Below are 13,649 nucleotides of genomic sequence, written 5' to 3'. Positions count from 1 at the left end.
AGTATGGATTCAGATCTTCCTACTCAACAGCTTTAGCTTAAGCACAACTTTGTGTTTTGTTTCAAATATGTCCATTTTTATTTTGTTTGGAAGAAAGAAACAGATGATAGGTTACAGTAGGCAAGCAACTATGTATGACAGGAGACCAGAAACCACAGGGTTGGTGAATGTTCCAGAAAAGGCAGTTACACTGTCAGCCATCTGATATTCTAATAAACCTTGGGTTCATTATCACTTCATTAGCATTACCATGACCCCCCTCCAAAATTGTCACAACAAATCCGAAAAAGACCCTATTAGGGAAGAAAGTAGGTGGCATCCCAACTCCAGGAAAATCCCACTTTATTCCCAGATGCCCCTCCCATCCTGTGAATTGCTGTACCACATCATTGAAAGATAAAGATAAAAGAGAGACTTCCTTCAATCCATTGGGCAGCTTCTGGTCCCTCTCAGCTGTTCTTGGGAACCGGCATTCAGTTATGATAAACTTTGCTTAATAAAATTTTAATTCTGATTCATCCCAGAATTCCTTCTGGTAGTGTCAAGAATCTGGACACCTATTTTCTGGTAATAGAGACAAAGACAGACAGCGAGAAATTTTCCATTGGTTGATTTACTCTCCAGAATCCTGCAAGAACTGGAGGCATGCCAGGAGCCTGGAACTCAATTTGTGTCTCCCTTTGGGTGGCAAGGACTCCAGCATTTGGGCTATCTCTGTTGCCTCTGGAGTATGCATAAGCTGGAATCTGGACTCCATCAGAATGGAGGAGCAATCCCAGCTGCTCTGATATGTGTGGATATCCCTAGGGCCTGGCGATGGCTGAGCCAAACTCCTACTCCTTCATGCAACAACTTTTAAAGAGTGATTTGTAGTTTTGATGTTTAGAGGAGTGTTTTTTGAAATTTTAGCAAATTTTGTTCTTTCTCTTAAAGTCTCTTAACTCATAGAAAAAATTTTACATGAAGACTAAGAGTAGGAATATAAGATAATTTCTTTACAAGGTGTACACAACTATTTAAGTATTCTCCAATTCCATTCTTTCCTCATGGGCTCAAGCACCTGAACTGAGATGGCTACACGTACGTGGGTCTGCACCACACTGCTACCACTGTGATTTACTTGTGTTTGTGTCAATACTGTACTGCTTTACACATTGCTTTGATACTGCATGGGGTCAGGTACCTCCTCATTCTTATTTTCAAAATTGTTCTTGTCTATGCTCTCCAGCATTTGTTCTTGTGTGGTAATATCATTGTCCTTCTTTTCCAATTTCTGTTTATTTCGAAATTAATCTAGGAGAGCTACTTTTTAAAAGATTTATTTTTATTTAAAATGTACATTTTGCAGAGAGCAGGAGAGACAGAGAGAGGTCTTTAATCTGCTGTTTGATTCTCCAGATGGCTATAGCTGTCAAAGCTGAGCTGATCCAAAGCTGGGAGCCACGAGCTTCTTCTGGGTCTCCCATGTGGCTGCAGGAGCCAGGAGCAGATTTGAACTATCTGCTACTTTCCCAGGCCATTGGCAGAGAGCTGAATGAGAGGTGGAACAGCCAGGACAGGAACTGGTGCCCATATGGCTGCCTGCACTAGCAGGTGGAGGATTAGCCTACTACAGCACTGTGTCAGCTCCTGGGAAGGTTATTATAAGGATACTTGCCGGAAGTCTTTATAAACTGAAAGTCATTTCAAAAAGAGGGCATCCATGAAACCTTTTCTTAGCCCTGTATAGGAGCAATTCATCTGGAGTCAGCTTGATGCACACTTTTGAAAGAGGGGAGGCAATTAAGGAAGCCTATATTCTCCAGGACCAGCTAGTTTAAACCTGGCTGTGTAGGAGATTTGCTCTCTGAGCATAAATACTGTACTGTTTCTTAAAAATATACAGCCTGGAGACAGTGCTACCTTTTCCTTTGAGTTCTGTAGCAAGGGATATGTGAAGTGTGGAAGGTACCCTGGAGATTCCTTCCATGGCCTCTAAAACAACAACATTAATGATTTGTAAAGATTCTTCCAGGTTTCACTTGGTAAACCCATGTGCCCAAATCCAGTAGTTGGAATAACTGGACTGAGGTTGAAAGTAGCCAAAGATATTTCTTTCCTCTCCTTGAACTGAGCCCCAGATAAGCCCTTCAAGCAGTTGAACTCGCCTGCATTGCAAAGGGAAAGAGACTTGCATCATGCTAAGCGGAATGCCCTCTGGCAGCCGGTTGGAAGTTTCAACAGTGTGTGCAGTTCCTGCAGTATTTGTGTGACTGAGCCACCTTGAGGGCTCTCTGCCCTTGAATAGCATGGTGGCAGGAGAGGTATGCATATAGCTTGTTTGTAAAATCAGAATTCTGGTTCCACAGGACCTGCTTTGGGTCTCATGGTTTCTGATGCCAGATTGTTTTTTGTCAGCCAACTTTATCTATTGCACACACTGGGGTCATAATTAAAATGAAAATTCACAACCATGGATGCAGCAGAGAAAGCACAGGACATGTAGATGGCCATGGCCAGGTCAGCTCTCAGCTCTGCTACTTCTGGAAGTAGCCATCTTCTTGAACATCTTAGTATGCTAGCTTTCTTATCCATGGAATGATGACGTTAAAGTCTGTCTGTGTAGAGCATCTGCTGCTGTGATTGTACATTTCTCTATTTTGCTACATGCATGGGCAGGTGTGCCCATGACCCAGGGGTTTCCAGGCCACTGGGTTGTTTGGTACTAACCTAGGACTGTTGGTAAGGTTGGGTAGGTTGGTCACCTTATCCCGGGGGAAACAACGGTGACAAGCCCTCAAAGTCTCTGTCTGAGAAATTGTTGCTGTGACATAGTGTGAAGATGGGAAAGGCAAGGACTCGGAGCTTGTCTGATCCCATAGGATTTTCAAAATTTCCTTTCTACAAATGATAAAAGGGACTTCATCCTGGCTTCAGAAGGCAATGGGATTGAGACAATTTCACACTTGTTTGCAAACTTTTGAGGATCTCTCTGAAGGCACTGAGACACTCATGACGACACAGCAGAGGGTGCAAACCCCCAAGGCTTGCAGACCCTCTCCGGGAAATTAAAAATTAAAAGAGAGAGAGAATGGCTTTTCATGACTGGTATGAGTAATGTGTTAGGAGTTTTTACAGCTTCGTGCATGTAAGTTTGAAAAGCATCTTTTATGTGAACACCAACAGCACATGAAGTTTTCTACAAACACACTCTTTCGAACTTGCAGCCCTCAGAGGCACTGTCTTGCTCTATCAATGGATAAAGAAAGTGAGAGGGACAGAGAGGCACCCCCTCCAATCTGTCTGTCGCTATCAGTTTGTCTACCGCCCCTCCTCTGCCAGGAAGTGTTTCCTGAAGATGTTCAGTCACAGCTTTTGTCCCTTCTCCAGGAAATTCCTGTGGCTTGAGTGAGGAGTCAGATTTGGAGTGATGAACTTGGCAGACTGGACCTTCCACCTCCATGAACTTCATATATAGTGTGCTTGCACCTTGCCACTCCAGTTTTCAGTGAATATCAAATGAGATGCAAAACACTTCACAACGAACACACGCAAGAATGACCTTGATGTCTTTCACTCCGAGGGCTTTTCCTCTCTGTGTTGCTGACATGTAGAGGATGTTCAGTCTTAAGTGCTTAGCTGGCATATTAAGCACTTGTCCTTTATCTCAGATGAATTACAAGCACCTTGAAGGTTGGGATCAGGTATAGGAATCTCTTAAAAAAGCTCATAATAGTGGTTCTTACTGAGTACCAATAAGTGAATCTTGATTTATCACAGTTTTACCAATTTCCTATCAGATGGACTAATGGTTATACAATTTTAATTTGGTATAAAGAGGGAGTGGGGCCATTCAGAAGTAAATCGGACAATAAATTAGGCTATTTCTATTAGTGGAGATTATGTAGAAACTAAAATCATGTTTTAAGGGGTAGTTAACAAGAAGACTCACGAAACATCCTGTAATCAAAGGGTCGTGATAGGTAATTTTCTTTTCTATAGATGGCCAATGTTGCAATGTATGAGAGCCCTTCAGCAAGTTTATGGAGCAACGGGATTAAAATACAAATTTACTTTGGTGCAATCGTATTTCGAAAAGTAGTTTTTCATAATGTGTATTTTTTCCATGAACTTTCTGAATGTTCCTTATCTGTATGAATTTTAAAATGTATTTGCTCTCAAGCTTATCTTGTAATTTTCCACGGACATTCTGAAGTACCTACGAATGGGCTAAGAAGGAAAGGCTGGAAGCATATGCATCAGAATACTAGAAATGCTTCTCTCAGGGTGGTGAATTTATTTTCTTTTTCCTTTTCAAATGATGTATAATCAGTATGCATTACTTTATGATGAGAAAAAATCCTGGTAATGTTTTTCTTATGAATGATAGAGAGGCTAACCCATTATAAGATAAATTTCCTAAGGATGCTGCACACTCCGCTTTAGGGAAATTGATCTTGAAAACTGTTTCTGCCACATTCTAGCCCATATACGATCTGTGTGGGTTATGTTATCCAATTGCATTAAATGTTCACCCCAAGGTTAAAGAGAAATGGAGACAGGAAGAATTTTCTGCAAGGACCGGGCTACTGATTTATAAATCCCTTGTCAGATGCCCTTGGGAGTTCAAGGTTCTAATCAGGGCCTCCCTGCTTGCTACATTTCCAAGTAAACAGAGAGTTTGCTCTCTGACATACTGTCTGACAACATTGCCCTAATAGCTAGTGAATGCCAGAAAGGTGGAGCCTATCTGAAACTCTTTGCTACACCAGGAAACACATGGCCAAGGGGCATGGCGCCATTTGTGACCATCACAATGCTGAGCTGATTGTTTAACTGTGCTAAATCCCAACTGCACAAAAGAGGATAAACCCCCCTCACCAGGCTGTTGGGCACTGGGTGTTTATAAAGGGCATGATGCCATTTGCAACTACTGCAACGCTTGAGCCAACTGTTGAAGTGTTGAAAGTCCCAACTACAAAAAAAGAGGATGACCCCCTCACCTGGCTGTTAGGCACTAGATGGTTATGTCCCACAGGATATCATGCCTGATATATATGTATGACCTCATAATAGGGAGCCCTGGGACCTTTCTTTCTTTCAACACTGAGAGGATGCAAGAAATAGGCAGCAGTCTGCAACAGGGAAGAGAAACCCCAACCTTAGAGGCAGCATCGTCTCAAACTTCCAGTGTGTCCAGAACAGTGAAAAAAACTCAGGATAATAAGCTGCTCCATCTGCACTATTTACTACAGAAGCATGAACAATGAAGGACCACCCATTGTAACATAGAAGGAAAATCATAGAAGGGGAGGAAAGTGTAGAAGGGAGAGGGTGCGTTGGGAGGCAGACAGGAAATTCTATAGAACTGTATCATAAAACAAACAAAGAAGAATGAACTAAACTGTCAATGACTCAATATCCCCATGCCTATTAAATGTCTAACAATGACAAAGGTTGACTGTTACTGTAACTCCCACTCCACCAGTGTGGTTTTGTGAAAACAGTGCAGGCTTCGGCCCAGAGGACCCAGGTTCAAATCTCCCCTCATCACTTAGTTGTGTGACAAAGTGTGCCGTGTAAACCACTTGAACTTCAGTCACCACATCTCTAAATGGGGCCCACAGTACTTACTTCCAAAGGGAGTTATAAAGACTGAAGGGCATGGGTGTATTGGATATGGAGTTGACAGCAGCCATGAGGATATGGTGAGCAAACAAAACAAGTCGAGAGGCCAAGCCAAGGCGCAGCTGAATGGTGCTCTGACTTATGGCCAACCAAGTAACCAGGAGTGAGTTGACTGCTGTTCCATTTCATTTGTTTAAGAGAAGTAAGAAACTAAAAGTTTTGTGGGAAACTTTACAACTGTTGGGAAGCAATTAGAAAACTTTAGCAAGGGTATGTAGGCCATCTGTGAGAAATTGGATTGCCAGGTGTCTACTTGTAGATCTGTCGGCCATGGGACTCCGCCACCAGTGGTTGTTAGTTTAGTGGATGGATGTAGCACGGCAGGCGTGCATGTGTGTGATCTGGTGTAGCTTCTTTCTGTTCTGCTGCTTTCCAAGAAAAGAACATGCCTTGGGCCGCCTCTGTATTAGAGAGAGTCATGAGGAGTAGGCCTGAGGCAGAGGAGTCCTGCTTGACTCACATTTCATGAGTGAGAAAAAGGCAATGTTGGCTATTTCAGGCTGTTGAAATTTTGAGACTATTACAGAGCAAGGCCAACTGATAGAGGTGTAAGGTAAGTTGGGGCCAGATAGCATCCCCTACATGAGATAACAGGGGGAGGCACATGCTCAGCACCTAGCAAGCACTGAAGACACCAGTGTGCTCTTGGTGACTCTGGGATTCTACAACAGAAGTTAGCCTTGGCCTTGTGACTTACAAAATGCTTGTTGTGAACAGATCTGACCTCTGAGAAACTTGAATACAACCACCTCTAAGCTTTCACCTTCCTATACTCCTACAGGGACAAATGTTGTTCCTAAGTGATGCCACAGGGTTATTGACTGACATTAGTTCCAACATTTCTCACTCAGAGGTTTTTACTATATCTCTTCTACCCACATGAATAGTAAAAGTTAGATATTCAGTATACAATCTTCTGGAATACTAGAAAGGTCTAGTGGGACAGTGCAGGGTACACTACCCCAACAACAAAAACTATAGGGAAGATACTAAGGTAGAAGCAAGAATGAAATGTTTTGGGATTCCAAGGGGGGAGTGGGGAGAAATGATCCTACCAAGAGCTTTACTGTAAGAATGAAGTACAGGTTTTACATATGAATAGGTTTGGCTATACAATAAGGTCAGAAATGGAATTCTAGAAGAAAATACATGCACACAGGCATATGGTGTGTTTATAAGGTAGGCAGGAATCCAGAATGTAGAATAAAACAAGTATAAGAGAGAAGCTCAAGATAAATCTTCAAATATGAAGATACTACAATTTACCTTGAATGCTATATTTTCTTCCAAAAGAAGGCCGCCAGTAATTCTTCTCCTCCTGGCAGATTTGTGCCCCTTACCAAGCCAGTGAGCCTAGCTGCTTTGTGCATGAATCCAGGCTGAGCAGCTATGACTGAAAGTCAGCAGTAGTGGTTCATCCTGGCAGTCAATATGAACCTCCTGAGATGTGGCAGGACTGCTGTGACAGCCTGAGACTTGTAGAGGCGATTAGCTCACCACATCCCTGGCCTCATGAGTGCAGCTGGGCCATTGTCACAGGATGGGGGAGTTGACGTGGGAGCAGCTTCCCATGTCAGTTGGGAAGATGAGCTCAGTTGCCTGTTGGTCTCTCACATACTTGTATTTCTGTAAGCTCTTGTCTTCCACCATGTACTAACATGGCAAGAAGACTATCGCGATGTGCCAGCACCTTGATATTAGACTTCCCAGCTTTCAGGATGGTAAGAAATGAATTTCCTCTCAAACAATTACCCAGTCTGTGTAATTCTGCCACAGCAACAAGAAATGGACTCAGATACTCCCCAAAAGTCGTGCTCAGTGTTGGGCATGGCCCAAAGCTAGAAAACTCAAGGCAGGTAGCTTTCTGGGGTCTCTTACCTCAGAGCAAGGCACAGCCTGTCCTGTGCAGCTCTCCTGAGCAGTGTGTGAAGACTTTTGTCATCTCTTGCCACCTTCCTATAAGGCCTCAATCTGCTTTGCATAGCTTCTGTGTGAGTGTGGTAGGTCCCAGTGTACAATGGGTAGTACAGTGGCCTTGGCCCCATGCAACTTTTGTGACTTACTCCACTTGGGATTTGACCATGAAATCGAAGCCCAACCCCTCTCACAAACATGGACAGATTGCTGCATGTGCATGTACTCACACAAACCAATAGATTCACTTGCTTTGGTCGTTAACACAGTTTATTATTGGCACACTTACCAGTAAAGCATACATAAAATACAGCTGTTTTATAACACACAGAACCACTGTGTCTTTGCATGAGTGGAGCAACATATTAATATGCCAATGGAAAAATTAGTTATCTTCGAAAGTTTCACATAAATACACTGGAATTGCCCAAACAGAAAACTCCCTGTAAAAGAGCCAGGTAAATGCTTTACAAAATAGTATACAAGAAATATACTATGAAAAGGAAGAACGATCAACTCAGATACAATGAAAATTTTAAAAAAGTTTCAGCTTTATGAAACTGCCCACTAAATTAATGGATTACATGGCTTAAAGTGTTTGCATCAACAGCAACTTCATAAATGCATACAAATCCCCAAGGTCCAGTTGGTCTCTCTACATAACATTCTGTCTTGGTGTCGCCAGGGACAAAAAGACATTTCTTGTTTCAGCACTTGGGCTCAATTGAACCCACTCAGACTCAAGAACCAATCAACATCACCTTGACCATGAATTACCCGGATGGGCCCTCTTCACTGCTGCCCAATGAAAGAAAATGTAAAGAAGCAAAGGAAAAAGATACATTTAAATTACTTCCCCAAAGCTGATTTTTTTTCTTTTCTTTTTTTACTGAAACAAGAAACTCTCAGATGCAAGTCAAAAAGCAGAAAATATTTTACAAGATTAAAAAGTCATCTGTAGTTGGGTTCGGCTATGATCGGGATCCTGAGCACTGGGCACGGATGGACAACCTGGCCTTGGGAGGATGCATGGAAAGGAACTCAACACGAGCCCACAGTCCGCAGCGTGCCAGGAGACCCACACGCCTTTTCTTTCTTTTCAGTGCCCGTGTCTGTAGAGCCTGCGAAGGCCTGTAAGGAACGGTCATTGAAGCGTTTTTGGAATGCTCCTCTCAGTTAAAGAGAAAAAAAAAAGTCAGATCACCGTGGTTCAGAAACAGGTATTTGCTTGAAACTTTTTCCCATCTCTCCTCTTTCCTCTCCTGTAAGTAAAGATTGCGATGGGACCTATCGACAGTGGATTCAGGTGTCGACCGAGATGGATCGCAGGTCTTATTGGGAAGCCTGGGGTGGGGGGTTTTCTGATTTGGTCTCTGGAGCGGCAGGAGGTTTATTGTTCCACGGGCTGTTGTTCCCCAGGGCGGGTGAATTGTTGAAGTCCTCCTCGTCGTCCATGCCGTTGGCCGCATCATATTGCGTGTTTTCTAATCTAGTGATTAGCCTTTCGTCCTCGTCCCCAAACTCACCTCCCATCAGAGTTGGCTCTCCTACCACCATCACATCCTGTGAACAGCAGCTGACATTATTACAGGGAAACCTTGGGAGAGAGAAGCTCAGCTTAAAACAACAGTGGGAGGAGCTGGGGGATCTAGGACAGACAACGGGGTCAAGTCTCAATGTCGGGGGGCCAAGACGCAAATGTGATTTCTACGGGAACTAAACATCGCCTCCTGATGTGTAACAACCACGCGAGTTTATGTCCTTAGTGCGCAGCCTGACACCGGAGAACGAGCAATGCTAGCAATCTGCAGAAATAAAAAAATGGATTTTTCAAAATTAAAAAAATCCACGCTTGGAACGTGCTGACACTGGGGACTCTGGAGAGGGCTGTGGAACCTTCTGCTGGGTGCTCTGCAATCCATCCAAAAAGCCGCCACTTGTACTGATGGGCTGAGAGCCTCTCTGGAGACTAGCGGCCAGCGGGGACCCGCGGAAGGTGCAGTTCTGCCATATTCACACAACTCATTCCAAATGGGATTTTCTCTGTCCCAAAGATGGCATACATTTTAATTGAAGACAGAATCTCTCTTTTCTTACTCAGCCAGGCCCTTTTATGCAGCCAATATCCTTGACATTCTGCTACTTAATTATGGTAATTAATTTAGGTAAAGTTTTCGATAAAAACAATGTTCACACTGATTTGACAATTTGCATAGCTAATTAAGTCATTAGCAAAAACCTGCTGATTGCCAACAAGCCCTGAATTTACCATCTGTTATTTCATGGTGCCTGTCACCTATCCCCACACAGGCAACCCTGCTACCAATCTGGGCAGGAAAGAGAAACCAGTGTGTTCAGCTGGTGCCATGAAGGAAGATGAAGAGCGCTAATTATAATTACATGGACGATGCTGATCGCCATCAGACACAGAAGCGAGTGAGAAGAATCCCTCCAATCACTCCTGTTAAGTACAAATTGTCCTTTTGTGCAAACAAGGAAGCCACCTACTGGAACTGTGAGAATTGTGGAGGCCACAGCTGGAGAGGCACAGGGATTGGGGTGGGGAGTTGGGAGGACGCACACTCTGGGCACAGCGTTGGCCTCTGTTCGGAGGAAACCCCATGGGGTAGAAGGGTGACCCGGGCTTGAGACAGGGTCCCAGTGGGGCACATTGTTCTGGCCAAGCTCTGAGCAGTAGTCTACTCCAAAGTGCAGAGACTCCAGCAAAACAAGCAACTGCTCTCAGTCTCCAAGGAGGAAAGAAGGCGTGATGGGTGGACACTGTTGCACAGGGAAGGAGGCATTTTCTTGTGAGGGAGGCTGACTCAAGCAAAGGCTTGGATTGAATGCACAAAAAATTCTTTTCCCTGGGGGCCCATGGAGAGGAGGGTTCCTGGACAGGTTAGTAGAAACTATGGTCAGGAGAAGGGCTAGAAGGATCCCAGTGGAAAAATCTCTTAATTACCACCTAGTCTACTTTGGGATGGGAATGTGATTTTGTTTGTTTGTTTGTTTATTCTCCCGCCCCCAATGAGGGAAGACAGTTTGTAGGTGTCCAAGTCATGCTTTTCTAACTTAGGCATTCCAGGGCAAGGACAAAAATGATTTTTTTAAAAAAGTAAATGTCCCTGATAGAGTAAATGCCTCACACGTGAGCTGGTCAACACGGCAATGGAAGTACCTGTGGGGTACTGAGCTGAGCGTTTCCAAGAACACACGGATTAGGCAATGAAGAAGCAGAAATGATGCTGACACATAAGGAGACTCACAAGGCTGCTTCAGGTGACATGCGAAACACACACTGCCCTTGGCAAAAATGATGGTGGGAGGTGACGTGGAAAGGTTATTCGGCTGGCTGTTGAGGATGTTCTTGATTGGTAACAAAGTGCCCCTCAGTGACACAGGCAGTTAGGAGAGCACAGTGCTGATGATCAGAAGTCATAGGAAGGTGGAAGAACTTGGGTGGGACTGTCCGGAGCGCGGCGTGAACATTCACGTCACGTCCCGCTTCTCCACAGCAGCCCTCGAAGGGCCGTGGCTCCTTGGGACAGGAGGAAGGTGTGGGAGCCTTTGGTGTGGGTCTCCAAGGCCAACAGTGAGGCTCAGAGAGTTGGAGGAGATAAGCCTGGTTTGAAAACAGCGCAGAAAAATAAGAAGCAGTGAACTGAAGCAGGCCAGAGGACAAGCTGCCGCTACTGCAGATGCCTTCGTGTTAGGAAAGAAGAGTCTTTCAAGAGAAGTGTTAGGAAAATGGTGGTTCGAATCGTTTCCAGCGGGGCTCACTGAAACAGGTCGTGAGTTTTTTGTTTTTGTTCCAGAAACAACTGGAAGGGATTTCCAGGAAGAGGTATTCCTAGGTACCCTGCATCTCAAAGAAATGTCACATTTGCTTTCCTGATCACAAGATACTCCTGGTTGGAACATAACTGTGTGTGTGTGTGTGTGTGTGTGTGTGTGTGTGAGTGTGTGACTGATAGATGACAAGTCATAAAAGAGACATGCACAAGGATTCCTGGCACACAGAAACCAGAAGCCACCAACGGGACGATGCACATGTTTCCGTGTGGTTTTTCCAAAGCTCAGGTTTAGGATAAGGACACCCTGCTCTTTGTTTTTCTCACGGAAAACAAGTGCAGACATGGGGCACAGGCCTGGCTACCTCTGCTTTGGGGATGTTAGCAGCACATCCCCCACACCTCCAGGTCTTTAGGAATCTCTCCCACAGCTGGAGTGAGAGTGTGTTTCCTTCCCATCTCTGTCCTGTGTGTCCCCAAGAAGGCAGCAGGGATGCCCCTGAGTGCAGCTCGATACCCTTAGTTCCCCCACAAAGCCCACTTTGAGATGCCACCAGCCTTTCCCCACTCTGTTTTCTCACTCATCCCCCGTGCAAGGACCACCAACCTCTGAGGAGGACTGGAAGTGACTCCTTTCAGGGCCCCTCAATGCTTCTCCTTAAATTGGCCAGAAGGGGTCACTGCTGTTGAATGACACAGGTCTCCATCCCTCCCAGGGTTGAGGCTGCAGGTCGGGATCGCTCCTAGCCCCTGCTCATGGAGTGAGAAGCAGAAGCCAAGGATTAAACCCTACTCCTGTCCCCACCACCTCCCTCCCCACACACCACAAACCACAGCTACGGTCAAGGGGGCAAGCCACTAATGCCTGCAAGGGATCCTCTACTCTACCAGTAAGAGTATATTGATGGTTCAAAGGCAGGGCTAGAATATGTGACCACTCCGGGCCATCTCATGCTGATCATTCAACACCCACTCAACTCGAGAACACCCAGGAATTGGCCTGTTTTCACAGCCTTATTGTCTTCCTTGCCTCTCTGACTCATTTGCAAGCTTTACTTGATTCCAACTTGCAAAGTGTAGGCACAGTGCTGAAATTCAACTATGATTTCCTAAAGGATCTCCAAGGTCACAGCTTATTAAAAGACCCCTGGAGACAGAATCATCACCGAAATGCAATTATCGGTTCAGAGGACAGGAACATAACATAGTACATTTTAAAAACATGCTCTATAAAAGAATTGAAATGACTCTGACGAGATCAGGTAAGTCTCAGAATGCACATGTGGGCTGCCACTCTCAAATTCTACACCTGTGGCAGGCATCACTAATGGATGACCTACTAACTCCAGTTCAGGTCTTGGAATCCTAGGATACCTCTTCGCCATTCCTCAATTAACCTGGGATCTTTTCAGTGACAAGGCTTGGTTCTTTTAAGCTGTTGTTAAATCCTGGTATTACAAATACCTAGAATAGCCTGGAACACGTAAGAGGAGCGCAGAAAACACTTGTTAAATGCTTGAATTCCTTTTTTTAATTCCAAAAGATTTAAAATTCTTAGTATATTCTTCTAAACGGGTTCACGCTGATCGTACATAATTTCGTGGCCTAAGAATCTGAGCCATGTGACTGTGCCCTTCAGTAGCAATGCCATGGCTCCAGAATTCTCTGGAAGACATTTTACTCCTTTGCTACAGGAAGCTGATAAATGTTAATTTTTGAAACTCCAGAATTCAGAGAGTAAATGGGCTACTGGTGAGATCTTTCTTGGTCGATTTCCATACATCCAATTATTCTCTCTACACATTTCCCAACTTAACCAGGAATGGGCATAACTGTTGGTAGTTTAATAAACAAATTCATTTCTTCTGCTTAGATTTTGCCCTTGATCTTCAGGGAGGTGATCAGCGTAACCAGAGGGCCATTTGAAGACTCTGTTCTTTGTCCAATGCCCACGAGTCCTAGTGGTCTTGACATGAAGATGGCTCCTTCCAGGCTGCCCAGTGTCTCCAGGAGCTCCTTCCTTCTCCCTCCCTGTCTAGGAAGGATGGGAGAAGTCCCAGTTGTGTAAGGAATTTTCAGGGGGTGGATGGGCTTGGTTTTGGCCCTCAGAGTACTGACCTATGAAAAGTGGGTGGAGAAATACTGGAAAAGGCACACTTAGAAGTGAGTGGAAGCTCCCTGTGCTGAGGTCTACTCTTGCAGGGAGAGAGAAGGAACAGGACCAGGAGAGGAAGGGTGAGGACCACAGACAAAATGGGAGGAAAGTGAGAAAGA

At 44.6% G+C, this 13,649-nt stretch overlaps 1 protein-coding gene across 12 annotated transcripts in view; it reads right to left on the bottom strand.

The window, feature by feature from the left end:
- Positions 1-7,833: 7,833 nt before the first annotated feature.
- Positions 7,834-13,649, bottom strand: part of LDB2 (LIM domain binding 2) — a 340,789-nt gene continuing 334,973 nt past the window's right edge. For 6 of the 12 annotated variants that reach the window (XM_058670284.1, XM_058670283.1, XM_036496890.2 and 3 more), the window contains one exon: positions 7,834-9,144. In XM_058670284.1, the coding sequence (XP_058526267.1) occupies positions 8,914-9,144 (231 nt within the window). In that variant the 3' untranslated portion in view covers positions 7,834-8,913. Of the gene's footprint in view, positions 9,387-11,982; positions 12,126-13,649 lie in introns of all 12 variants that reach the window. The other 6 variants (XM_036496891.2, XM_004579200.3, XM_058670285.1 and 3 more) reach the window with 4 other exon arrangements.

This window comes from Ochotona princeps, chromosome 11 (genome assembly GCF_030435755.1).
Source record: "Ochotona princeps isolate mOchPri1 chromosome 11, mOchPri1.hap1, whole genome shotgun sequence".
Classification (NCBI taxonomy): domain Eukaryota; kingdom Metazoa; phylum Chordata; class Mammalia; order Lagomorpha; family Ochotonidae; genus Ochotona; species Ochotona princeps.
Note: the sequence above shows the minus strand (reverse complement) of the source record. Positions and strands in the feature narration are given on the sequence as shown.